Raw genomic sequence first — 25,139 nt, 5'->3', positions numbered from 1 at the left:
TGAGGGATGCGCTCTAACACATAAACTATCATAAATGTCTACATTCTCACAATGTTATCAGTGTCTTGTCCTTGCTTTCCCCAGATGTCTCACACTCCCAGACAGGAATGTATGGGAAGGTGCTGATTACTCTTTCTCTTGTTAGTTTCGTTTCTCACTACTCTACTTCACAAGCAATAAAGCAAGAAGGGGGAGGGGGAAAGAATAACAGAGCTAATACCCTTTGGTCCTCCATTATGTTTCACAGACCAGCTTTATGGAGGACCCTAAAACAATTAATTACCATTGGAATTTTACCATGCTTGACAGATATTTAGATTCAGTTGGGGGCGGCCCTTCAATAGACATTTAGCAGAATCCTCTTCATATCTCACTGGATATGGATCCTACCCTCCCCATAAACTCAAAGCATTCAAAGATTTCACTAAGAAGAGATGGTTTTATACCCTCCTTTTCTCTTTTTAAGTAGTGTCAAAGCAGCTTACAATCCTCTTTCCCACCACCTTCCTACAACAGGCACCTTGTAAGGTAGATGGGGCTGAGAGACGTAGGTGACTGGTCACCTAGCAGGCTTCATGTGGAGGAGTGGGGAAACTCAACCCTGTCCTCCACATTAGATGTTGCCATTCTTAACCACTACACCATACAGGATCGCTAGTCTATATGGGGTTTTACGCATTGCAAGTGACATAATATGGTCATGCCATGGACTACAGTACAGCTTGCTGGGTGTAACTAAAGTCACCCATTCTGGTCAAGAAAGGGCAGGAGATGAGAAGGTCTGTTTTGTGTCTAGGCCAGACTCCAAATAGCAGGGATTCTTGAGGCGGCACTTACTTCTCAGCACCTACTTCCTTCTTCCTCAAAGAAAACCCAATCCTGGCACTCCAACTCAAAGGAGGATGAGTTGTTTCAGAAGACATCAAGAGGCATTAGTTTTTGCAAGGAACACTTCATCACAACAAGCTGTCTTCAATAAGAGGATACTTGGCTTGGAACCTCCCAAGATTTTGCGATTTAATTTGCCCCAGGCCCATGGGAGCCATTCTGTGGTGGAGCCAAATAAGACTTTGGAGAATGGGCACGTAAGAAAAGATAGGCAGAATGCTGGTATCAGGTTATTTCATCGGCTTATGAAAAAGCTATAAACAGTGAAACGTGATAAAAAGCTGGCGATCACGTGGGGATGAATTTTGCCTTCACAGCCTATATCTGAGGCTTGACTCTAGATGACAGGAGAAATTGGGAGTGATACCCATTTAAGATTGAAATAAGTTTTGTCAGAGTCACTCAGTGGAATGGACATTTTGTTGGTGGGACTTTTTAACCTTTTTGATACTATGTGTGAATTTGTATGAATTTATGGATGCTTGTGCACTTACAGAATTAAATATTTTTCTTATTCTTTATTGTTTGATTTTTGAACACAGTGGTTTTTTGGCTGCTTATCTATACTGTGTTGCCACTGTTTTCTTCTTTCTTCTTCTTCTACTAACCTCTAGTTGGGGGCTGGAGACCTCAAAATTACAACTTTTCTCCAGACTCATAACTTGCTTGTTTATTATTTAATACTCTTATTCCACTTCTGGAGAAAATGGCTGCTTTGGAAGGTGGACAATATGGCATTATATCCTACCAAGGCCTCATTCCTCCCCACTCCAAACCTCAACTCTCCCAATCTCTAGGTATTTCCAAACCCAGAGCTGGTAACCCTACACAGTGACCCAAAATACATACATGGCTGTACTAAAGTTTTCAATTTGGATTTAGTAGAAACAGCTGAACAAATCATGTGGTCAGGCCCAAAACCAAGCGTTTTTCAAGCGGGCTTGTATCAATTTTTGAAACTGTTAGAAGGGCCTAAAGGCAGGAAGGCAGTGGACCCGTGAAGGCTAAGCAATAAGCCAGACAAGAGCGTGCTTACTGGTTACACCGCACGGACATCGAGGCGAGCGTGCCTTTGCTTACAGATTCCCCGCGGCACTTGCATTGCACCCACCTGAACAAACCCGAAAGATCTCCTGGTGGTCCCAGGAAGTCAATCAGAAACCAGCACATGAATAAGTAACTTGTGAGCTACAACTTCCAGCCTGACCTTTGCACCGGTTTGTGGGGGGGGGGGAGGGGAGGTGGGCAGGGAGCTGGCCTCGGGTGCTCTCTTGCAGAATTCAGTCTGCCACCCACTCGGGAGGGCTCCTCCTCCCATCCGCTGGGCTGAGACACTGGCCACAGAGAAGGGGCAATTCCACTCCGGTGTAGGTGAGTTTCTTGCGCTTGAAGCGGGGGTGGGGTGCTCTCCCCTGAAGCGGCGGGCTCAACAAGGCTGCGGGAGCTGAGGCATGCACAGAGAAGGAAAGTGTGTGGGGGGGGGGGGGGGGGGAGAGTGCACGCTCTTGATCAGTCCGGAGCCGCGGGCAACATCTACCCTCCGTCCCCTCCCCGAACCTATTGCCAAAGCGAAACTGCCACCCCGGATCCAGTCCCTTTCAGCGCGGATGGTCGCACAAACAAGGCCTCCTGCTATTCCTATGGGGAAGAAGAACGAAAAGCCGGCCTGGACTATCCCGATCCCTTGCCTGCAATTCACGGGGTCCTCCTGCCAGCGAATACCTCCCCAGTCCCGATCAACCCCGAAAGCTCCAAGGGTGTCCTAACAGCCCCCTCCCCCGGCTAAAAACCCTGTCCGGTCTGGAGCGGAGGTACTGAATGCGGAAGTGGAGGGAGGGAGATCCATTCTAGGAGGCTGAAGCCATAAAAGTGAGGGGAGGGGAAGCTGCCTCGAAAGGAGTTAGAGGTCCGTCTTCCTTCAGGCCGAAGGAGATCAATAGCGTCGTGTGCACCACTGGCCTTCTGGCCTGTCAGTTTCTTCTCTACAGCAGCCTCCCGTTTTTGTTCCGCACGTTCTTCTTCCCCGCTTATCTTGATTTACCCATGTAGAAAAGGACGATGATGTAAACTGCTGCGATAGGATTGGCTTTTCCGACTGCTCTTGCATGTGTAAAACTCCATGCAACTAGAAGACTAGCACCTGCTGGTTTTCTGTTTGCAGGGAGGGTTCTTTTTTTTAATCCAAAAGAATAGTCAAAGCTGGAGTCGACCTTGCTGTTATGTAAGTTTGAAAAAGGCAATTCTTTTATTAGCTGACAAACCTGACCATGATCATGCACAGATCTGTCCAAATTTCCACACCCACATATCTACCTACACCACAGTATTTTCTCACTTTCACCTCAGTCCTTAATATTGATAGCAATATTTGAGGCTTTGTAGAGTACCTGGCTAAGGATTAATCAGATGTCACCAGGGCTTTTTTTGTAGCAGGAATTCCTTTGCATATCGAACCTCACTCCCCCCCCCCCCCCCCGATTTAGCCAATCCTTTAAGAACTTACAGTAGGCCCTCTAGTAAGAGCCCTGTAAGCTCTTGGAGGATTGGCTACATCAAGGGTGTGTGGCCCAATATCCAAAGGAGTTCCTGCAACAATAAAAGCCCTGGATATCACACATCTCTTTAAGTATTTACTTTATAACCCACCTTTTCCCCCAGCAGGGAGCTAAAGTAGTTTATGCTGTTCTTTCCTCCATGTTATCTTCACAACCATTCTGTGAGGTAAACTAGTCTGACTATCTGAGAGAGAGGGTGAACTGCGCATGGTCACACAGCAAGCACCCATGTGGACCCTTGTGATGACAAAAAGAAGCGGGTGTGTTATAGTGAGTGGGCCAAATCCAGGCCTCTGGGAGGGGAATGGGACCCCACACTGGTATTTTTTTTCTTTCCTTTAGGCCCTGATGCAAGATGGCATCAAAGAAGCTGCGTGTGGCAGTGATCGGGGCAGGAGCAGCAGGGCTGTGTGCTGCCCGCCACATCCTCACCTACTCCGACGCTTTCCTTCCTCCAGTGGTGTTTGAGGCCTCAGACCAACTGGGGGGCACCTGGGTTTACACTGAGGAGACTGGGGAAGACTCTGAGGGATGGCCCATCCATTCCAGCATGTACCATGATCTCAGGTAGCCACTGAGGCACTGTCTCTGAGATGACATGTGTGTTGCCCATGCAACCCTGCGGGTTCCATCTTTCAGAGATGGGAGATGGAATGGCACAGGGGAGGAGAGGCAAGCTGGTATTAACCAGGGGATTGGGATGCCTCCTCTCCCTGCTCCCAGGACCAACCTCCCCAAAGAAGTTATGGCCTTTCCAGATTTCCCCTTCGATCCATCGCTGCCATCTTTCTTGCATCACTCAGATGTGCTGGCCTACCTGAAAAGCTACGCAGAGCAATCTGGCATCCTGGAACATGTCCAGGTAGGACTGAGGGCAGCACAGTGGAGGCCTGGGAAGATGTGGCTGATTAGAGGTACACATTTCTGTGGGTGGCAGGCCACTGAAGGTGTGTCTGGGTTTTATTGTGGACTTCTTCGTACTACAGCTAGGCTGTATGAAGTTACAGTAAAAGAGTGCATCTGAGCATGCACAGAGTGCATTTGTTATCTGAACATGCACAGAGTGCATTTGTTCCACTACAGAATAACAACAACCATTCACTAGCAGTACAGAGATGAGTCAGCTCACAACCTTTTGTTTAAGAGCTGGTTTTGCCATCTCTCCAACTATTCTGGCCTTGAAGCAGTGGCCTGTCAATACCCACACCTCCTTATGTCAGATATCAATTGTTTTCTCCTCTACTAGATTAGAGCTGGTTTCCTTAAGACTTTGATGACTCTTGGATCTGACCTCTTTTCCTCCCTGCTCCAGTTCAGGTGGCAGGTGGATGACGTGAGGCCTGTGCTGGGGGACCAGGGCACTGCAAGCGGCTGGGACGTCAAAGCAAGAATGCGGAGATCAGGATCAATGCAGCACATCTCAGAACATTTTGATGCCATCATGGTCTGTACTGGGTGAGTATTGGCTGGTCAGGGATGCAGTAGGTAATCGGCTGATCCTGCTTGAGCAGAGGGGAGAACTGGATAATGGATTGGTCTTTGCCAGTGCTAGGATGCCAGATTGTACATGCACATATTGATGCACATATTGGGCCTAAGAAACTTGAACAGATTGGGTCCAGGGCAGAGGAGCACACACACACACCACAACTAAGCCAGGCAGCAGGATGGTCCAGCTGCATCTGCTGCTTCTTTGAGAACTGGTAAGGCAGAAGCGGGCTGTGTGTGTATGTCAAGTTGCTTCTAACTCATGGCAACCCTAAGCATTGACTTCCAGGATGTCCTATTGTTAACAGTGAGGGGAATGGGGCCCCACACTGGTATTTTTTTTCTTTCCTTCAGGCCCTGATGCAAGATGGCATCAAAGAAGCTGCGTGTGGCAGTGAACGGGGCAGGAGCAGCAGGGCTTTGTGCTTAAGTCTTGCAAACTGAGGACCATGGCTTTCTTGTTTGAATCAATCCATTTCCTCTTGGCACTTCCTTTTTTCCTGCTGCCTTCAGCTTTTCCTAGCATTATTGTCTTTTCCAGTGACTCTTGTCTCCTCATAGCACACCCAAAATATGATGGTCTCGGTTTGGTCATTTTAACTTCTAGAGAGAGAGTACAGGCTTGATCTGACCACTCATTTGTCTTTTGGGGAATCCATGGTGGTATCTGTAAAACTCTCCTCCAACACCACTTTTCAGATGAATCCACTTTCTTCTTGTCAAGCTTCCTTTGTTGTCCAACTTTTTCATCTGTATATTATGAGGAATACTGTAATATGAATTATCTTGATCATTGTTGAATAAAATAATGCTGGGCACACACATGTAAACAAGCCCACTAATGTCCCCAACAATCTTGTTTTTGCAGCCATTACGCTGTCCCATTCATACCACCCATCCGTGGCCTGGACAGCTTCCAAGGTAAGGTCTAAATCCCCCTCATTCTGACCTGGATAAAAGAGAGTTTTTCTTCCTGTGACCAAGCCTGTCTTGAGGGCAACTGATCACCTAGGCTGCATTTACATGGTGAAGATTCCCCAGGGGCACAGGTGGAATATGGTGGGTACAAGAGAGATGATGACAATAATGATGATGTATTGTGTAACAGTGCCACTACATCCTCAGAGATCCGGATCAGCCTCATGAAAATGAGACACATGAGGGGAGCTGGGAGCCAGTTTGGTGTAGTGGTTAAGTGTGCAGAGTCTTATCTGGGAAAATGGGGTTTGATTCCCCCCTCCTCCACTTGCAGGTGCTGGAATGGCCTTGGGTCAGCCATAGCTCTTGCAGAGTTGTCCTTGAAAGGGCAGCTTCTGTGAGAGATCTCTCAGCCCCACCCATCTCACAGGGTGTTTGTTGTGGTGGAGGAAGATAAAGGAGATTGTGAGCTGCTCTGAGACTCTGAGTGGAGGGTAGGGTATAAATCTAATATCATCATCATCAATCTTCTTCTTCTTCATGAAGGTCTTTATAGGAGTTGCCTTTTTTGGCAGTCATAGTCCTATTGCATTATTCATTGAATTACTTATTTGGAATTTGTTTATTATTGAATTTATTTAGTTCATTTACACCCTGTCTTTCTTTCCAATGGGCACTCAAAGTGGCTTACGTCAGTTCCTCTGCTTTATCCTGTGAGGCAGGCTGAGCGAGTGTGTGCTTGGCCCAAGGTCACCCAGTGAGCTTCCATGGCACAGGTGGGGATTTGAACCTGGGACTCCCAGATATTAGCCTGACACTTTTAACTGTTATGCCACACTGGTTTGAGACAGCTTACAATCAAAGCAAGTGTGGAGGAGAACTTCAGATATCTGTAGAATTTTGAAGGAATTATCATTCTAGGAAGAGGTTGCATCAGAATTCATGGATACATTTAGATATTGTTACCTTGATTTTCCCCCCAGTAAGTACCCAAAACAGCTTTGAACATTGTTCTCCACTTCATTGTTGCTCACTGTTGTTTTCCCCCTTTCTGCTCGCCTTGGTTGAGCTAATTGGAGAGAACCACTGAGTAAAGTCCTCTTTGCCCTTAGCTTGACTGGACATCAATATGGTACTCACACTGCACCCTATGGACATTCCAAATTGCCGTATGCTGAATTGGTCCATTTAGTTCAGTTTTATCTGTTCCTGAGACCCAGAGAGCTACTGCCAGTTGGAGAAGACCATCCTGACCTTGATGGACCAAGGTTCTGATTCCTGGCAACAGCTCCCCAAGGTTTCTGGCAGAGAACGGCCTTTCCCACAGGGTAGGAGCTGTGACTCAGTGGTAGAGCACCTGCTTTGCATGCAGAAAACGCCAAGTTCAATCCCCATCACCTTCAATTAAGAGGATCAGGTAACTAGGTAACATTAAAGACCTTGACCTCAGACTCTGGGTCTCCATGATCAACAGTCTGATTCAGTATAAAGCAGCTTCTTATGTTCAATGTCTGCTGTAGGCACTTCTTTTACAAAAGATTTGGGGACTGAATGTGTGACCTTTCTAATGCAAAACATTAATGCATTTTCTAATGCAAAACATGGGCTGTATAATTTAGCTGCAGCCCCAGAAACTATAGCAAACCCCTGCAGAAGAACAGAAAGAAATGCTGGGCCTTGGGACCTTTGTAAAGGATAAAGAGAGGTCAGATCTGAGAGCTGTACCTGCAAGAAGAGGGCAAGAATGCCCAGCTCTCCCCTTGAGCTTCTGCCAACTCTACCTCTTTCCCCCTTTCCAGGCTGCCTCCTGCATAGCCACTGCTACCGCCACCCAGAGCCCTTTGCGGGCCTGACAGTGGTGCTGCTGGGTGCTGGTGCATCAGGTGTCGACCTGGCGCTGCAGCTGTCTCCCGTGGCTGCTCGTGTGGTGCTGAGCCATCAGGGGCCACCTGTGTGCGGGTTGCCCAAAGATGTCATACAGGTGCCCCGGATCTTGAAGGTGGAAAAGGAGATGGTGGTGTTTGAGGACGGCTCAGCACTGCAGCCTGATGCCTTGATTCTCTGCACTGGCTACCGGTACCGCTTTCCCTTCTTGTCCTTGGCCCAGTTGGGCTTACAGGAGACAGACTACGGGGTGGGGCCCCTGTACCGCCACTTGCTCGCCCCCCGATATTCTTCCCTGTTCTTTATCGGCCTCTGCCAGCAAATCTGCCCCTTCCCACACTTCCACTGCCAGGTGCTGTTTGCGCTGGCCGTGCTCCGAGGCCGCTGCCCCCTTCCTCCTGCAGCTGAGATGGAGGCTGATGCCCAGGGACAGCTGGACCGATACCTGAGGGAGGGGGGGCTAGTGCGGCACTTCCTGAGGCTCAAGGCTCAGCAGTGGAGCTACGCGGATGAACTGGCCCAGCTGGCAGGCTTCCCACCTTTACTGCCTGCAGTCCGAGAGATCTACGAAGCGACACGTGCCAGACGGCTCCACAACGTGGGCACCTATCGTGGCATGAAATTCCGGCTGTTAGGCCCTGATGCTTGGGAAGAGGTGTGGGATTCTGGCCGAGACTCAGAAGGTGATGGAAGTGCAGAGTGAAGGTCTTCTGCTATGGATGCTGGGATTTCTGCACCCTCTGTAGGGGAGAGAGGACTTCTTTGCGACTTCCCTCAGTGCCTGACTCTGGCCATAAAGGGAGCTGGACTGAGAAGAATGAAGTTGAAAGAGAAAACAGTAACAAGTCTGGCAGTCTCTTAGAGGCTGACAAATGCACCACGTCAGCAGGCATTTGTGTGGGCAAAAGTGTGAAACAGACAAAGAGCAAGGGAGATATATATATATATATCTGTGTGTAGGTGTGGGGAGATCTGTTTTACTGGGTGAGTTTAGAAGATAAATGAATAGGTCCTGATAATAGCACTTTTGCAGATCAGAATTAACAAGGTCCTGATTAAGAGTCCAGGGACAAGCAACACAAGCTGTCTTTAATTTGCACATCAGACAGATGACTGTTCATAACAATCTAGCCCAGGGGTGTTGAATTCATGTGCTATGAGGGCCGGATCTGACATAAATTGGACTTTGTGGGGCCAGGCCATGCATATCAGTATGCGTATGAGAGAGCCAGTTTGGCGTAGTGGTTAAGTGTGCGGACTCTTATCTGGGAGAACCAGGTTTGATTCCCCACTCCTCCATTTGCACCTGCTGGAATGGCCTTGGGTCAGCCATAGCTCTGGCAGAGGTTGTCTTGAAAGGGCAGCTGCTGTGAGAGTCCTCTCAGACCCACCTCACAGGGTGTCTGTTGTAGGGGAGGGTGATAAAGGAGATTGTGAGCCGCTCTGAGACTCTTGAGTGGAGGGCGGAATGTAAATCCAATGTATCATAAAATATAATGCCAGGTAGTGGAAATATAAACTTTATAAAGGATACAGAGCAACACAATTAGGGATATTATTTTTTACTTAAAACATGAACATGCTTAAAACTCTTGCGATGCTTGTTTAAAATGGAAAGGTGGGGGAATAGTGGGATTTGGCAATGCAATTTTAAAAAGAAATCATCAAGAAAAAGCACAAGAATCACAGCAGAAACTAAAAATATAAACCAAAAATATAAAATGCTCTGGGCTTAGGAAAACATGAAATGGCTGGGCATTGCAAGTTTCTCCCCCTGCTCCCAGGTCTACTCAGCTTGGCAATGGCTCTTAAGTGTAACATCCCCTTTTGGCTGTGGGTTCCCAGATTAGAATACTCACTGGGCATCAGTTCCATTCAGCAGAGACATTCTGGCTTAAAGCATCAGCCCTTTTTAAACAACTCCAGCAAGGAGAAGCTTCTAACTGGGCATATAAACACTGAAAAGTGAAACAGAGCTCCACTCCTATGAAATACATTGCAGCACAGACAAAGCTGCAAGGAAAACACGCAATGGATTTTCCATTAAGGTCTCTGTGCCCAGATAGACTACTCCCAGAGACCTTAATGGAAGGTCCATTCTGCATTTTCTTTGCAGCTTTGCAAGCCCAGAATTGTTTCCTGCTTCAGCCTGCAAAGACAAGGAAGAAGGAGCTGGGAACTTTGGCAGTCTTGGATCTTCAAAAGATGACGATAGGAGGGGAGAGAAAAGAGTCCCACAGGCCTGATTAAAGCTCTGGGTGGGCCAGGCATTTGCTGCCCTGAGCCTGCTTTGGTGGGAGGGTGGGATATAAATAAATAAATTTCACACTCCTGATCTAGCCAACCCTGCACTGTTTCAGGCAGATCAAGAATCTTATCTAGATCTTTTTATTTACTTACTACGTTTATATCTTGTTTTCTTTCCAGTGGGGGGCTCAGTATAGCTTACGACATTCTTCCCCTCTCCATTTGGTTCTCACAGCAATGTTTAAGGTAGATCAGGCTGAGAGTGTGACAGGCACAGGGTCATCCAACAAGCTTTCACGGCAGTGAGGATTTGAACTCCGGTCTCTCCGGTCTTAGACATGATACTGGGTCTTAGTCCAAGGGTCTGTCTAGTCTAGCATACTGCTTTGCACAGTGATCCGTTTGATGCCTCTGGAAAGCCCTCCAGCAGAACATGAAGGCAGTGTCCCTTCCCCATTGATAATACCTACCCTTCTGTAACTGGCCTTGAGAGATAGACTGCCTTTGAACAATGAGGTTCCATTTAGCTATCCACAAATTTGTCTAATTTCCCCTTAAAGTCATTGACTATCACCACACCTAGTGGCTGGGAATTCCAGACGATAATTAGGTGTTCTGTGGAGAAATACTTCACTGTTGTCTGTTTTGAACCAGTGGGACAGCCCCAAGAGCTAGTATTATGGGAGCAAGTTTTCCACCTGTCAGGGAAGTCCCATTCTACCTTCTTTCCTGATCGCCTGCTAACGAGAATGGGTGACCTTGTGAGAGATCCAGGGAACCTAGGGATTCTAGGAAGGTGCCATTAGGACTTATGAACTGCAGTGTTTTCCACATAGGAACAGGCTTGTATCCTTGTCAAGGTCCATTCTTTCGGGGAGATCTGGAAGTTCAAGATCTGGGACTCCCAGCTAGTTGTAGTTGCCCAGTCGCCATAAACAAATCAGCCTGTTTCCACAGAGGAATTATTCTTCAACAGAAAAAACCCACAGAAAATAAAGAGGGAAAGGACTCCAAAGAAGTGTGTCTTCTTTTTTTCTATAAAATTTATTAAACATGAAAAGCAGGTAAATTAGCAAGTATGGATATAAATTAAAGCAAATCTCTTTCAGGGCACGATGATCGGCTTCTCTGCCTGCCTAGTTCGGTCCAGTCCTTTGTGTAACCACAATTGATCTCAGTGTTCCAAAACAACCTTCCATATTTTATTTCAGAAGGGAGCCTTGGTATGCAGTAGAACAGCCAAGCTTTGAGTCCAGTAGCGCTTTAGAGACAAGGAAGATTTGACTCTTGAAAGCTTACACCTCCCATAATCTGGTTGGTCCCTAAGGTACTGCTGGATTCAAATCTAGCAGTTCTTCCATATTTAGGCAAACAATCTCCACTGGAAGGAAGGAAGTCACAGGTTGGTGTCACCTGTAAGGAGATGCAGATAGCTGGTTTCGAGAGGACAAGTAATGCAGAGCAAAATTCATGGGCTGGCAGATTCACAGACTAGCTGAATACGTTTGTCAGAGAATGCAGATTCCTTAAACTGTGAGGCCTGCTTGTGGCATAAAAGCATGGCCGCCACATGCTTTCCCTGGTGCTGCGGTGGCTGCCAAGAGAGCATAGCAGCAACAGGGCTTCTCTGCACAGCAGGTTTCTTTGATCAGTGTAATCGGCATCTTGCTATAACATTATAGGAATCATCAGGGCTTTTGGGTAGGAAAAGCCCAGCAGGAACTCATTTGCATATTAGGCCACACCCCCTGACATCACCATTGTTTCACACTGGCCTTTTTTGTAGAAAAAACCCAGCAGGGATCATTTGCATATTAGGCCACACCCCCTGGCAACAAGCCAGCCGGACTGCGTTCTTGTGTTCCTGCTCAAAAAAAGCCCTGAGAATCACATTCATATAAAAGGGGGGGGGGGGAGATACAAAGGGAAAGACGCTAAATATGTTCTTTTAATTAGGAATTTAGAGAACCTCAGAAGGCAATAGTTGTGATGCTGTCAGCATTCAATTGCTGATTGGGGGAAGGAAAGCCTTCTGAGTGTTGGAGAGAAATAGCTACTGCAGGATACTGGGACAGGAGGAAAATATGTGACTGTGGGCAGGACAGGTAAGACAGACTTTCCTGTCCACACGAGCAGCATCTCCACTTAGCTGGGATCTTTCCCAAAACATTACAGCAAAACACATTTGGGAAGGATTGGTGGAAAGACAGGGAAAAACTGAAAGGTGCAAGCTACTGTGGGAAAGCAAGAATATAACTTGCTTCACAGTCCCATGCAAGACGGGGCAAACAACTGGTGTGTAAGTGAGTTGTGTGAACGTGAGAATCAAACAGTGCTATCTTAAGGAAATCTACTCAGAATCTCACTAAGGTCTCTCCAGTGGGGCTTAGTCCTAGGAAAATATTCTTTGATGGCACAGTAAAGCTTCCAATAATCCTGTAAACATTTAAAGTGGGGGGGGGGAGAGAAAAGGGTTTGAGGTACATACTCTTTAAAAAGAGTAGTAAGAACTAATTCAAGCAAATTTGTGGGGGAAATGGATCTTTATCAGTTTTTTTGAATTGCAGAGAAGACAATGTACAGCCATATGTGCTGTTATCTTTGATGAAATATATTTAAGTGTAAAGATTTTTAAAGGGCATTCACTATTCAAGAAGAGTGCAGCTCTGCATTTTTGTTTTCTTTGAGTTTCACTGTAAAAATGGCGATTTTGACGGGTGCAAAAATATCTAAAACATCCCTTCTGCCTTTGTACCATTATTTCACACCATTTCTGAACACCTATGTATGGATCTTAGTCTCCTGGTGTGTGGTTGCTTTGATGTCTTTTGAACTTGAAAAAGCATTTCTCACTATTTTTCCCCCTCTAGCTGACAGCAGATGTAGAGCCGACAACAAAATGCTCTTGTTAAAAAATCCCTTGCTGTGTTCTGATATGCAGAAATGTCTGACTTTAAGAACATTGCAGGAAGATCCAGTCATGGACTAATTACACAAGAGACTTTTAATCCTGGTTTAGCCCTGTCCCCAAACTGACATTCTACACTAGAATCAAACCAGCTCTATGATTCTATGATTTTAGTGTAGAATGTCAGCTTGGGGACAGGGCTAAACCAGGATTAGATGTCTAGTGCAAAACTGGTCTTAGATGACATGTAATTCACACATATTGATTTCGCACCACTAGCTTATTCTGGGTGGAAAGCCCTTTTGCCCCCGGGGCTTCTCTCTGTTTTTGCGCAAGTTGCCCGGGAGCTGTGAGTTGGTGCGCTGCTATTCCACAGCAAGCGAGATCCTCTAACAAGTGGTTTCTGCTTGCTGTGGAAAAGTGGCGTGCCAACTCGCAGCTCCGAGGTAACTTGTGTGAAAACGGAGAGAAGCCCGGGGGGGGGGGGCAAAAGGGCTCTCTACCTGGAAAAAGCCCTTGTGCAAAATCGGTCACACTTTTTAAAGCTCTGTGCTATGCAGTAATGCAGTTTCATGGACTTTTAAGCTCCAGTGCTGTGCATTGGTGCACATAAATGTCTAGAATGACACATTTCGTGAACTGCTAAAATTAGTGCATTTCAAATACCTCCTGGAAAATCTTACTGAAAATGAGAGGGGGAATCATGCTTTAAGGAACATGGAAATGTTTCTGAAACTATTCCACCAAGTTTAGCCACTAGCTCATCAGCTTCATCATGAGCAAAACTGAGCAAGCTTTGGCTGCCACAAGGAAGGAAGTGGCAGCAGTTTCTCAGAAGGTGTTTCATAAGTTACCTGTATCTCAGCACAAGCAGTTCCTGATGCAGGGGCCGGCACTTTTACTCCCATAGACACTTAAAATGCCAAATCACATATTACAGTGGAGCTCTGTAACTCGATCTACCAATATTTCCTGTCGTAATGAAATGCAACCACTGGGGAAGGAGGGCACAGCCAATTTGATCAGAGCAGCAGCACTGATGGTGGGGTGTATATAATCCTTTTCTACACTCATGCCATTTTTCTGAACAAGATTGGCTCTCCTAGAGTTGCCAACCTCCAGGTGGGGCCTGAAGTTCTCTCGGGATAATTTACAACTGACCTTCAAACTTCAGAGATTGGTTCCCCTGGAGAAAATGGCAACTCTGGTGGGTGAATTCTATGGACTCAAAAAACACACTGAGCTCTCTCCAGGTCCAATACTCTGCTCTCTGCAAACTCCACCAACAAATCTCCAGGAATTTCCCAAGCCAGAGTTGGCAACCCTTCCCCTCACCTCAACTGTTTTCCCCCATGAAGGAAAAAGAATTTTTACCTTTATTTTCCCCTCACAAGGCAAACCACAGCCAAGGGGCAGTTATGACTGGGGAAATGGCAATAGGGCCCTGCTCCAGCAGGTTCATTTCATTAAAAATAATAATAATGCACGAAGATCCAGTCACGGATCCCTTAGATAACATGTAATTCTTCTGTGAGCTTATGGGGGAACTGGATAAACCATCTTCCTGAAGAGGAGACAAGTCTCTTTCTCTCTCAGAATTTTTTTTTAAATATAAAAAGTTTATTTCAACAAACAGATAAACATTCAGGATCATAGTCAAAATAATAATCAAAACTATGATCCAACAAAGTCAGCTAGCCACCAATAAACATCCAAATGAACTACAAGTTACAAACAATGTCAAATCAAATTAAAAACAAATTAAGGCCATAAGAAAAGTGATCCAGAAAATGGGACAACTTTGCTAAAATATTTGACCTTCGATGTGTGTATGCTTCCCTTCTAAATTACATGTAATTTTGCCCAAAACAAAATATTCCCAGCATTCACTTAACCAGGCCACCAGTGAAGGAGTTGAATTCTGTCTATTTGTAATGCAATAGCATACTTAGCTGCATTGAGCAGCAAAGAAATCAACTCCTTTAATTCAGAAAGTCTAAAATTATTCTAAATGTTTAGGAGACAAATTTTAGGGGATAATGGAATCCTTACTCCTATAATATAAAAAAATTTCATAATGACTTGTGACCAAAATGAAGAAATCAGTGGACATGACCACCACATTTGAAAGTAAATGCCTTTTTCACCACATCCCCTCCAACACAGAGAACTGAAAACATTAGGAGTGGAGTGCAATAACTGGGCAGGCATCAGATACCACGTAGAACAAGTCTCGCTTTGAAAAAACATGCAGTCTTGTGGCCGGTGGTTGAACGTATTCCCCCTCCCTCAACTGGTTCTAAAAGGAAAAGTTCTGGGATTTAGGCCTGACTGGAGTCCACAATGTCTGCCCGAATACCATACTTCAAATCTCCTGGAGATTTGTGGGTGTGGGAAGCAGAGACACTCTGCGCAAACTTAGAAGCACATTATTATGCCAGAGTGTTCAAACAGGCACCAAACCTGGATCAACTATGAACTCTTCATTAAACTGCCTATGACCCCCCTTCACCACCAGTCTTTCCATGCCCCTAAAGTCCTCCGGTCTTCCAGGCTGATAGACCAAATGGGAATTCACTTAGCATGAGTCCAAAAGCATTCCGTCTCCTTCTCTACAAGTCTCCTGTTTTCTTAGATGGCTTTGAGTCAATTTAAGTACAATGTCAGCAGGCATCTGTATGGTGTACCCAGCCTCTTGTTTCACCTGAAGAGCTTACATACCACATGGGTATGTGGACAGATTGGCCTTTTAACTTCCTGGGAAGAGTCCTGTTGAGCTGCTCTCTCAGAGTGTTGCTGAGAAACAAGAGCCATGTCCAATCTCAGCAGCTGTGGTACCACTACAAGAGGGGGGGAGGTCTCTCGACTTGGACCCCGTCAGCAGGAGCACACGACAAGGCAACAGGTGACCCTTGGTTGGGTGGGCCAGGGAAGAGTGGCCTTTGCTCCACTTCCCCCTGGGCCATTGTAATACAGCTCAGTCATATCCAACATCAGCGTCCCAGCAGAACAGCAGTGCTTTTTGAATGAATATCTGGCATGCTCTCATAATAGGGTTGCCAGCTCTGGGTTGGGAAATACCTGGAAATTTTGGAGGTGGAGCCTGGAGAGGGTGGGGTTTGGGGTGAGAAGGGACCTCAGCAGGATATAATACCATAGAGCCCACCCTCCAAAGCAGCCATTTTCTCCCGGGGAACTGATTTTAGTTGCCTGTAGATCAATTGTAAAAGCAAGAGATCTCCAGGTGCCACTTGGAGGTTGGCAACCCTACATTCATAGCATACACAGCAGCACAGGGCAGCATAAACAAGATTTTGGGTGGGTGCAACATCTCATGGAAGGAGTTCATCTTTCCTGCCAGGCTGCTGAAAGGGGACTAATACCAGGTAAAAAGTTTTATATGAAAAATTCTATAGCTCCACAGGACAATATAAAAATAACAAAATGGGAAACTGATGAAGGAAGGGTTCTGATGCTCTGGTATTAATGCCCTGACATCTCTTCCTTCAGCCAGGGAGCTGTGCCTTTGATGGCAAACCTGGGGTCAATTTTCCCCAGGCAACCCCCCCACCCAATATGCTGAGCCCCACTGTAAATCTCTTTCCCTCCTTCCATCCTTCCTTCCCTCCTGGTCTGAGTAGCCGGATTGCTTTAGGTCTCCTTTTCTGCAGTAACATCTGCCTTGACCAGGAGGACAAAGTGACCCACCTGCTGGCCTTAGAACATCTGGTTGTGTTATAATTGGCCTTGCCCATTTGCTGATGCCTCTTGTAAGTCTGGTGCCTTGATGCACGATAGGGCCTCAAAGACAGGAGTGGGTGAGGCAGGTAGATGCTGTGTCTCCAGAGGCTGGGAGAGCTGCTCTGTCCCCCCAGCATAGTTGGTGTGGATGCCCCAGCCCTGAAAGAGGTGGTCCATCGTCACCAAGTGCTGGAAGGTCTCTGTAGCAAAGTAATATGCCAAAGGATCCAGAGTGGCATTGGCACAGGCCAGGAGCAGGGCATAGCGGTACACCACATCCCAGTGGTCCTTATCCAGCGCTGGCATTTGGTAGCACAGCACCACCAAGTGGTATGGCAAGAAGCAGACCAGGAAGATGGCCACATTGGTCACCACCATGTGCTGGATCTTGGTGCCGTTGACCAGCTCCATCTGGACAACTGTGCTCTGGTGCACAACCCGCAGCAGGCTGCAAGAGCAAGTCACCATGATGACCAAGGGAATGGCAAAGCTAAGCACCATAGCACCGGAGATGCAGGGATCCATGACATATTGAGGCCGGCTGTCAAAGCAGAGTGTGTTATTTTTCTCCTTGTGTGCAAAGTAGGAGGGAATGGTGCCCAGGATGCTCAGGAGCCACACGCCTGCACAGATGTACTTGGCTCGTCGGCGTAAGGCTTGGGCCTGGGGGTGGAATGGAAAGCACACAGCCATGCAGCGGTCCCAGCTGATGCAGGTCAACAGGAAGATGCTGCTGTACATGTTGACCAGGAGTAGCAGCCCCGCAATTTCGCAAACCATCTGGGAGAGTGGAGGCCTCTTGCTGTAATAATACACCCTCAATGGCAATGACGCCAACAGCAACAGGTCAGAGGCTGCCAGGTTCTTCATGTAGATGATGGTGATGGACCGTAGGGTCCCTCTGAAGAAGAAGATCCACAGAGCAGCGATGTTTAAGGGGAGACCTACCACAAAGAGCAGTGAGTAGATGTTTGTGAAGGCCAAATCATCCACCCTGCTGCAGTTGGTGCAACTGGAGTTCATCTTTATACAGGGCACAGCTCACTTTGGGGGTATTGCTGGAAGACTTTGGATCTTTGCCAACCATCTGTTATCAGCTTCCTTAGGGAAAGAAGGACACAGAGGAATCAGATGCTTTGCTAAGCAAGGTTACTGTTTCTGGGGTTAGGTGCTTCCTTTGACAAATGTTTTCCATCCCTGAGTGATAACATCAGACATTGTTAATTATCTCTGAATTCTTGGGGCTTGATTAGCTCACTGAGTGCCTCAGCGGGTTACAAATCTTGGACCTGATGAAAACTCTGCATTAGTTCCAGAGAACAAAGCAGTAGACAAGTGCACCTTTAAGACCAACTAAGTTTTATTTAGAATGTAAGCTTTCGTATGCTCTTAAGCAGACTTCATCAGACAAAATGGGAATGGCAAGCAGCAATACTTAATATAAGTGGGCAGTGTGGAATCATGGGAATGTTTTTAGCAGATTAAAAGAATCACAAATAGGGATCTGTGTTTGTTAGTGCAGGACAAAACAGGGTTGAAAAAAACACTGGAGAGTGATAAAAAGCAGACTGCTGTCATAGATGCGGGTGCCATAAATCTAGGTAACATTCTGGCTTTGTTAGTTTAAATAGAGGACACGGTTTCTCAAGAGATTATAACATCCATATAGTTTGCCATAAGATGGGTTGGTATATGCAATAAGACAAACAGCCAATATCCCCCATTTGAGTATTAGTTCCAGAGAGGTTTGCCCCATTTGTGCTCCTGCAGAAAGCTCCCTCCTCTTCTCTGACTGTAGGCTGCCTGAACATTTCCAGTCTGGTTTGCCTTCTGAGCCACTTTTGACCCTTTTCTAAAGAATTCACCACAGGGAACTCAGAGTCAGATGAGACTTCATGGCTTTGCAGGGTAAAGTCAGCAAAACACAGCTGGTCTGTACAGTGACAACCATAGACAGTTAGCAGTAAACTAAACACTGGCCAGGCAGGGCTATGAAAAGCAGGTAGCTCTCCCAGCTGCTCTCCCACCCAGCAGAAGGACTGGCACAGGGGAGGGCATGGAAAGAAGGCAGAGAAGCAAAGGGCTCAAAAACCAAGAACAGAAGCCTTTTCTGCATCAAGATATCCTGATAGGGATGCCAGCCTCCAGGTGGGACTGGAGAAAAAGCACAAGGCTCCGTGAATTAACTGCCTCTTTTGCATTTGTAAATCACTGAAGCTGTATCTTCCAATAAAGTGATAAACACGACTTCAATCATTTCCAGCCTTGTGCTATCAGTAAAGAGACTGGAAATGGCTGAAGTGGAGTTTATCGCTTCTCCAGGGGATATCTCAATAGCAATCACCAGATAAATTCATGAGAGAAAAGGCTGATGAAGGACCACCTCTGCAAAACCGTGAGGAACCCTGGATATGCAGTCCCTTACTCTCTCAGTGACAAGTTTTAGTGGAAACAAGAGGACTCCACCCAAGTTGCTGGAGACAAGTCGACATAACGAGAAGACTTTGGCCTCTAAGGACTCATATACAGCAGACTGTTTGGGGGAGTGGAAAGGACTCTGTTTCCAATCTTGAATTTTGTATTTTGAATTTTGTATTCTGGATCTGAATTATGATTGGTTATCTATATATATGAAGTGGATATTGATGCATGATAAAAAGAGTTTGTTTATACACTCTATGTGTAAGGAATTATTGTTTTCCGGTGATTGCTATTGAGATATTTTATTGACTTCGGAACCTTTCGTTTTTCTTTATTACTTTCTCCAGGGGATCAGTTGTAAAAGCTGGAGATCTCCAGGCCCCATCTGGAGGCTGGCAGCCCTAAATTGCGGCCCAGCGTTGCCCCTTTGGTGGGACCCAGACAGAGGGCCAGCCATTGCTGCAGTCACATTTTTGCCCTTTCCCCAACTCCTGCCCCATCAACAGCCTCTGTGGGGCCATCGCAGCCACTTGCTGGGCTTCTCGCTCTGTCTAAAACAGTCTCCTGAGACACAGACGCTAAGAAGTCCAATCGCACCTCCCCCCGTGGGATTGTTTAATGCGAGGAAATGGAGTAACATTGAAGGCTGAAAGCCTCCATGCATCTCATGGTCCTCTTCCTACTTATGCTTGGCACACTGTGAACTCACAACTCATGTAGGATTGCATTATGTTTAACACAGGGGCGGGGACCCAGGTCCAGCCTATGTGCTCTGTAATGTGGGATCTTAAACATGAAGCTGGGCAAATCAGCAGAACTTATACCTGTGGCACAAGGCCCAATATTGTGTTGAAACTGTGCTGTGTTGCACACAATGTTGATGAACATACGATATTGGCATGCCAGCTCAACACCCAAGTCATGCTCTGCCACACACAGCAGCAGAAAGTCCAGTTTAAATCAGGCACTGGGCATGTAAAATATTGTATGGATTGCAAGGATAAGATCTTTTTATCTGCCAGCATTAAATTTCTATCAGGCCAGAGTGAAACTAGCCCAGGAAGAGGAGACATTCTCTTCCTCTACCCAACGGGCTACTTAGTGTAGCTTGCTCCTGGCTGCCAGTGGAGGAGACATAAGAGAAGCCATGTTATATCAGGCCAATGGCCCATCCATAAGAACATAAGAGAAGCCATGTTAGATCAGGCCAATGGCCCATCCAGTCCAACATTCTGTGTCACACAGCGGCCAAATATATATATATATATATATATATATATATATATATATATATATATATATATATATATATATATATATACACACACACACACATACACACTGTGGCTAATAGCCACTGATGGACCTCTGCTCCATATTTTTATCTAACCCCCTCTTGAAGGTGGCCATGCTTGTGGCTGCCACCACCTCCTGTGGCAGTGAATTCCACATGTTAATCACCCTTTGGGTGAAGAAGTACTTCCTTTTATCCGTTTTAACCTGTCTGCTCAGCAATTTCATCGAATGCCCACGAGTTCTCGTATTGTGAGAAAGGGAGAAAAGTACTTCTTTCTCTACTTTCTCCATCCCATGCATTATCTTGTAAACCTCTATCATGTCACCCCTCAGTCGACGTTTCTCCAAGCTAAAGAGCCCTAAGCGTTTCAACCTTTCTTCATAGGGAAGGTGTTCCAGCCCTTTAATCATTCTAGTTGCCCTTTTCTGAACTTTCTCCAATGCTATAATATCCTTTTTGAGGTGCGGCGACCAGAACTGCACACAGTACTCCAAATGAGACCGCACCATCGATTTATACAGGGGCATTATGATACTGGCTGATTTGTTTTCAATTCCCTTCCTAATAATTCCCAGCATGGCGTTGGCCTTTTTTATTGCAAACGCACACTGCCTTGACATTTTCAGTGAATTATCTACCACGACCCCAAGATCTCTCTCTTGGTCAGTCTCTGCCAGTTCACACCCCATCAACTTGTATTTGTAGCTGGGATTCTTGGCCCCAATGTGCATTACTTTGCACTTGGCCACATTGAACCGCATCTGCCACGTCGACGCCCACTCACCCAGCCTCAACAGATCCCTTTGGAGTTCCTCACAATCCTCTCTGGTTCTCACCACCCTGAACAATTTAGTGTCATCCGCAAATTTGGCCACTTCACTGCTCACTCCCAACTCTAAATCATTTATGAACAAGTTAAAGAGCATGGGACCCAGTACCGAGCCCTGCGGCACCCCACTGCTTACCGTCCTCCACTGCGAAGACTGCCCATTTATACTCACTCTCTGCTTCCTATTACTCAGCCAGTTTTTGATCCACAAGAGGACCTGTCCTTTTACTCCATGACTCTCAAGCTTTCTAAGGAGCCTTTGATGAGGAACTTTATCAAAAGCTTTCTGGAAGTCAAGGTAAACAACATCTATCGGGTCTCCTTTGTCCACAAGTTTGTTTACCCCCTCAAAGAAATGTAACAGGTTAGTGAGGCAAGATCTTCCCTTACAGAACCCATGCTGAGTCTTCCTCAATAACCCGTGTTCATCAATGTGCCTACTGATTCTGTCTTTGATAATGGTTTCTACCAACTTTCCCGGTATTGAAGTCAGACTGACTGGCCTGTAATTTCCCGGATCTCCTCTGGAACCCTTTTTAAAGATGGGGGTGACATTTGCTACCTTCCAGTCCTCAGGAACAGAGGCAGATTTCAATGAAAGATTACAGATTTTTGTTAGAAGATCCACAAGTTCAACTTTGAGTTCTTTCAGAACTCTCGGATGTATGCCATCTGGACCCGGTGACTTATTAGTTTTTAATTTGTCTATCAGTTGTAGGACCTCCTCTTTTGTCACCTCAATCTGACTCAGGTCTTTCAACACCCCTTCCAATATTAGTGGTTCTGGGGCGGGCAAACACTTCTCATCTTCCACGGTGAAGACGGAGGCAAAAAATGCATTCAGCTTCTCAGCCATTTCCCCATCCTCCTTCAGTAATCCTTTTACCCCATGGTCATCCAAGGGCCCCACTGCTTCCCTGGCTGGTTTCCTACTTCTAATATATTTGAAGAAATTTTTATTGTTGGTCTTTATGTTTTTTGCAATATGCTCCTCATAGTCCCTTTTTGCCTGCCTGATCACAGTCTTGCATTTGATTTGCCACTGCCTGTGTTCCCTTTTATTAATCTCACTTGGACTGGTTTTCCACCGCTTAAAGGAGTCCTTCTTACCTTTTACAGCTTCCATTACTTTGTTTGTTAACCATGCTGGCCTCTTCTTACACCTGTTTGTGCCTTTCCTAACTTGTGGTATGTATTTTATCTGAGCTTCTAGGATTATAGTTTTAAATAGTCTCCAAGCTTCCCCAAGGGTTTTGACCGTATTTACCTTTCCTTTCAGTTTCCTCCTCACATGCCTCCTCATCTCAGAGAATTTACCCCTTTTAAAGTTAAATGTGGTTGTGGCGGTCTTTTTGGGCAATTCCCTATTTATACAAACGGTGAAATCAATAACATTATGGTCACTGTTCCCAAGCGGCGCAATCACTTTTACGTCTCTCACTAAATCTTGGGCATTACTTAGGACCAGATCCAGGATTGCCCCACCTCTGGTAGGTTCTGAGACCATCTGCTCCATAGCACAGTCATTGAGAGCATCAAGAAACTCAATCTCTTTCTCTCGACCAGAACACATATTGACCCAATCAATCTGCGGGTAGTTAAAATCACCTATTACGACACAGTTTTTACGTTTAGCCGCTATCTTTAATCCTTCCATCATATTATAATCGTCCTCTCTCTTTTGATTTGGTGGGCGATAACAAACTCCCATAGTTAAATTTCCTTTTGGGCCCTCTATTTCAACCCAAAGCATTTCTAAAAGGGAATCTAATTCTCTGACCTCAGTCTTACTGGACCGTATATCCTCTCTGACATACAGAGCCACCCCACCTCCAACCCTTCCCTCCCTATCCTTCCGATATAACTTATATCCAGGAATCACCGTGTCCCACTGATTCTCCTCATTCCACCAAGTTTCTGAAATTCCCACAATGTCTATGTTTTCTCCCAACACTAAACATTCCAATTCACCAATTTTACTTCGGACACTTCTAGCATTTGCATACAAACATTTATAATTTCCCAGGCAAGCTAGGCCCGCCACCTCTGTCCTGCCGCCTCGAGACTCTGGCAGACAGTCCATACTGTTTGTCACCATCACAGTGGACAACTCTGATCCGTTACTCGGTAGAAAAATAGAAGCCAACCCTTCATCTCTTTGAGACGAGTCCTCCCGAACCAGAGACATTCCATCTCCTGTCGGCTTTCCCCCAAGATTTAGTTTAAAAACTGCTCTGCCACCTTTTTGATTTTAAGTGCCAGCAGCCTGGTTCCATCCGGAGACAAGTGGAGACCGTCTCTTTTGTACAGCTCCCGCTTGTTCCAGAAAGCATCCCAGTGCCTAACAAACTTAAACCCTTCCTCCTTACACCATCGTCTCATCCACACATTGAGACTTCTAATTTGCGCCTGTCTCTCCTGCCCTGCATGTGGAACAGGTAGCACTTCCGAGAAGGCCACCTTGGAGGTCCTGGCCTTAAGTCTCCCACCTAGCAGCCTAAATTTCTCCTCCAGGACCTCACGACTGCATTTCCCCACATCGTTGGTGCCAACATGCACCACGACCACAGGCTCCTCCCCAGCACTGTCTATCAGCCTATCTACTACACGTGTAATGTCCGCTACCTTCGCACCAGGCAGGCAAGTCACCATACGGTCAATACGCGGTTTTGCCACCCAGCTGTCTACTTGCCTAAGGATCGAATCACCAACTACCAAGACCCCCCTTCTCCCCCTGCCCAGGGATGGTTCCTTGGCGCGAAAGGATACCTGCTCACCAACCGAAGAAGAGGTCCCTTCTGAAGGCGCATTCCCCTTGTCCTCAGCAAGGTGCCCTGTTCCCTCTCGACCCTCACGCTCTCTGGCAGCAACGGGGCTGCCATGTTCAGAGTGGGGCTCATCTAATACGCCCCCGAGAGTCTTCCCCAATTGCCTAACTGACTGTCTCTGCTTCTCCAGGGCAGTCACCTCGGCCTCAAGGGCACGAACCCGTTCCCTGAGGACCAGGAGCTCCTTGCATCGAGCACACACCCAAGACTTCTGTCCTGTGGGCAGATAGTCATACATGTGACACTCAGTGCAAAACACTGGAAAGCCCCCACCCCCCTGCTGGCATTCTACCTTCATGATATATATATATATATTAAATATACAGTCCTCTTTAAATGCTGTTGTTTACGTGACTCCCCTTCTGGAAGGTCAACTTACCTTATTGGGAGAACAAGGAAATCAGGGATCTGGGTTCCCGAGCCAACACTGCACACACACACGCACACATATACACACTGTGGCTAATAGCCACTGATGGACCTCTGCTCCATATTTTTATCTAACCCCCTCTTGAAGGTGGCTATGCTTGGTGGCTATGCTTGTGGCCGCCACCACCTCCTGTGGCAGTGAATTCCACATGTTAATCACCCTTTGGGTGAAGAAGTACTTCCTTCTATCCGTTTTAACCTGTCTGCTCAGCAATTTCATCGAATGCCCATGAGTTCTTGTATTGTGAGAAAGGGAGAAAAGTACTTCTTTCTCTACTTTCTCCATCCCATGCATAATCTTGTAAACCTCTATCATATCACCCCACAGTCGACGTTTCTCCAAGCTAAAGAGCCCCAAGCGTTTCAACCTTTCTTCATAGGGAAAGTATTCCAGCCCTTTAATCATTCTAGTTGCTCTTTTCTGGACTTTCTCCAATGCTATAATATCCTTTTTGAGGTGCGGCGGCCAGAACTGCAGGGCAGCAGCCACTGGCAGCCAGCCAGGAGCAAGCTACACTAAGTAGCCCCTGTCGGGTAGAGGAAGAGAATGTCTTGGTATTTTATGTGACTGACAACAGAAAACCACACTCTGGACCAGCTGAAGTTTCCAAACAATCTTCAAGGGCAGCCCCCCCTAAAGACACTATTGTAGCCCTTAGTATGTCTGGTTCTGGCCATTGCATGCTGAGGGGCACCAAAGATAGGT

The 25,139-nt window shown here is 46.4% G+C and overlaps 2 protein-coding genes across 4 annotated transcripts; one reads left to right on the top strand and one right to left on the bottom strand.

Annotated features, from left to right (window-relative positions):
* The first annotated feature begins 2,154 nt into the window (after positions 1-2,154).
* Positions 2,155-10,995, top strand: LOC132580557 (uncharacterized). Of its 3 annotated transcripts, none has more exons than XM_060251449.1 (6): positions 2,155-2,255; positions 3,786-4,010; positions 4,167-4,305; positions 4,756-4,898; positions 5,800-5,852; positions 7,649-9,277. In XM_060251449.1, exons 2-6 carry the CDS (start codon positions 3,799-3,801, stop codon positions 8,434-8,436), a joined length of 1,335 nt encoding a protein of 444 aa, XP_060107432.1. In that variant the 5' UTR covers positions 2,155-2,255; positions 3,786-3,798; the 3' UTR covers positions 8,437-9,277. The 3 variants fall into 3 exon arrangements, with proteins under 3 accessions (XP_060107432.1, XP_060107448.1, XP_060107440.1); XM_060251465.1 differs by having other exon boundaries at positions 2,162-2,259; positions 7,649-10,995; XM_060251457.1 differs by lacking the exon at positions 2,155-2,255 and adding an exon at positions 2,685-2,699.
* A 5,628-nt stretch (positions 10,996-16,623) lies between these two features.
* On the bottom strand, positions 16,624-17,652 carry LOC132579139 (lysophosphatidic acid receptor 6-like). The gene has a single exon (XM_060249380.1). The coding sequence runs from the start codon at positions 17,650-17,652 to the stop codon at positions 16,624-16,626; it is 1,029 nt and encodes a 342-aa protein (XP_060105363.1).
* Between the last annotated feature and the right edge of the window lie 7,487 nt (positions 17,653-25,139).

Source organism: Heteronotia binoei, chromosome 1 (assembly GCF_032191835.1).
Source record: "Heteronotia binoei isolate CCM8104 ecotype False Entrance Well chromosome 1, APGP_CSIRO_Hbin_v1, whole genome shotgun sequence".
NCBI lineage: Eukaryota > Metazoa > Chordata > Lepidosauria > Squamata > Gekkonidae > Heteronotia > Heteronotia binoei.
Note: the sequence above shows the minus strand (reverse complement) of the source record. Positions and strands in the feature narration are given on the sequence as shown.

Excerpts from the sequence above, each read along its gene's own strand:
- LOC132579139 (XM_060249380.1), bottom strand. The coding sequence starts at position 17,652 with ATGAACTCCAGTTGCACCAACTGCAGCAGGGTGGATGATTTGGCCTTC.
- LOC132580557 (XM_060251465.1), top strand. The coding sequence starts at position 3,799 with ATGGCATCAAAGAAGCTGCGTGTGGCAGTGATCGGGGCAGGAGCAGCA. Across the intron at positions 4,306-4,755 it reads GCATCCTGGAACATGTCCAG|TTCAGGTGGCAGGTGGATGA; the intron begins GTAGGACTGAGG and ends TCCCTGCTCCAG. Across the intron at positions 4,899-5,799 it reads GCCATCATGGTCTGTACTGG|CCATTACGCTGTCCCATTCA; the intron begins GTGAGTATTGGC and ends TTGTTTTTGCAG.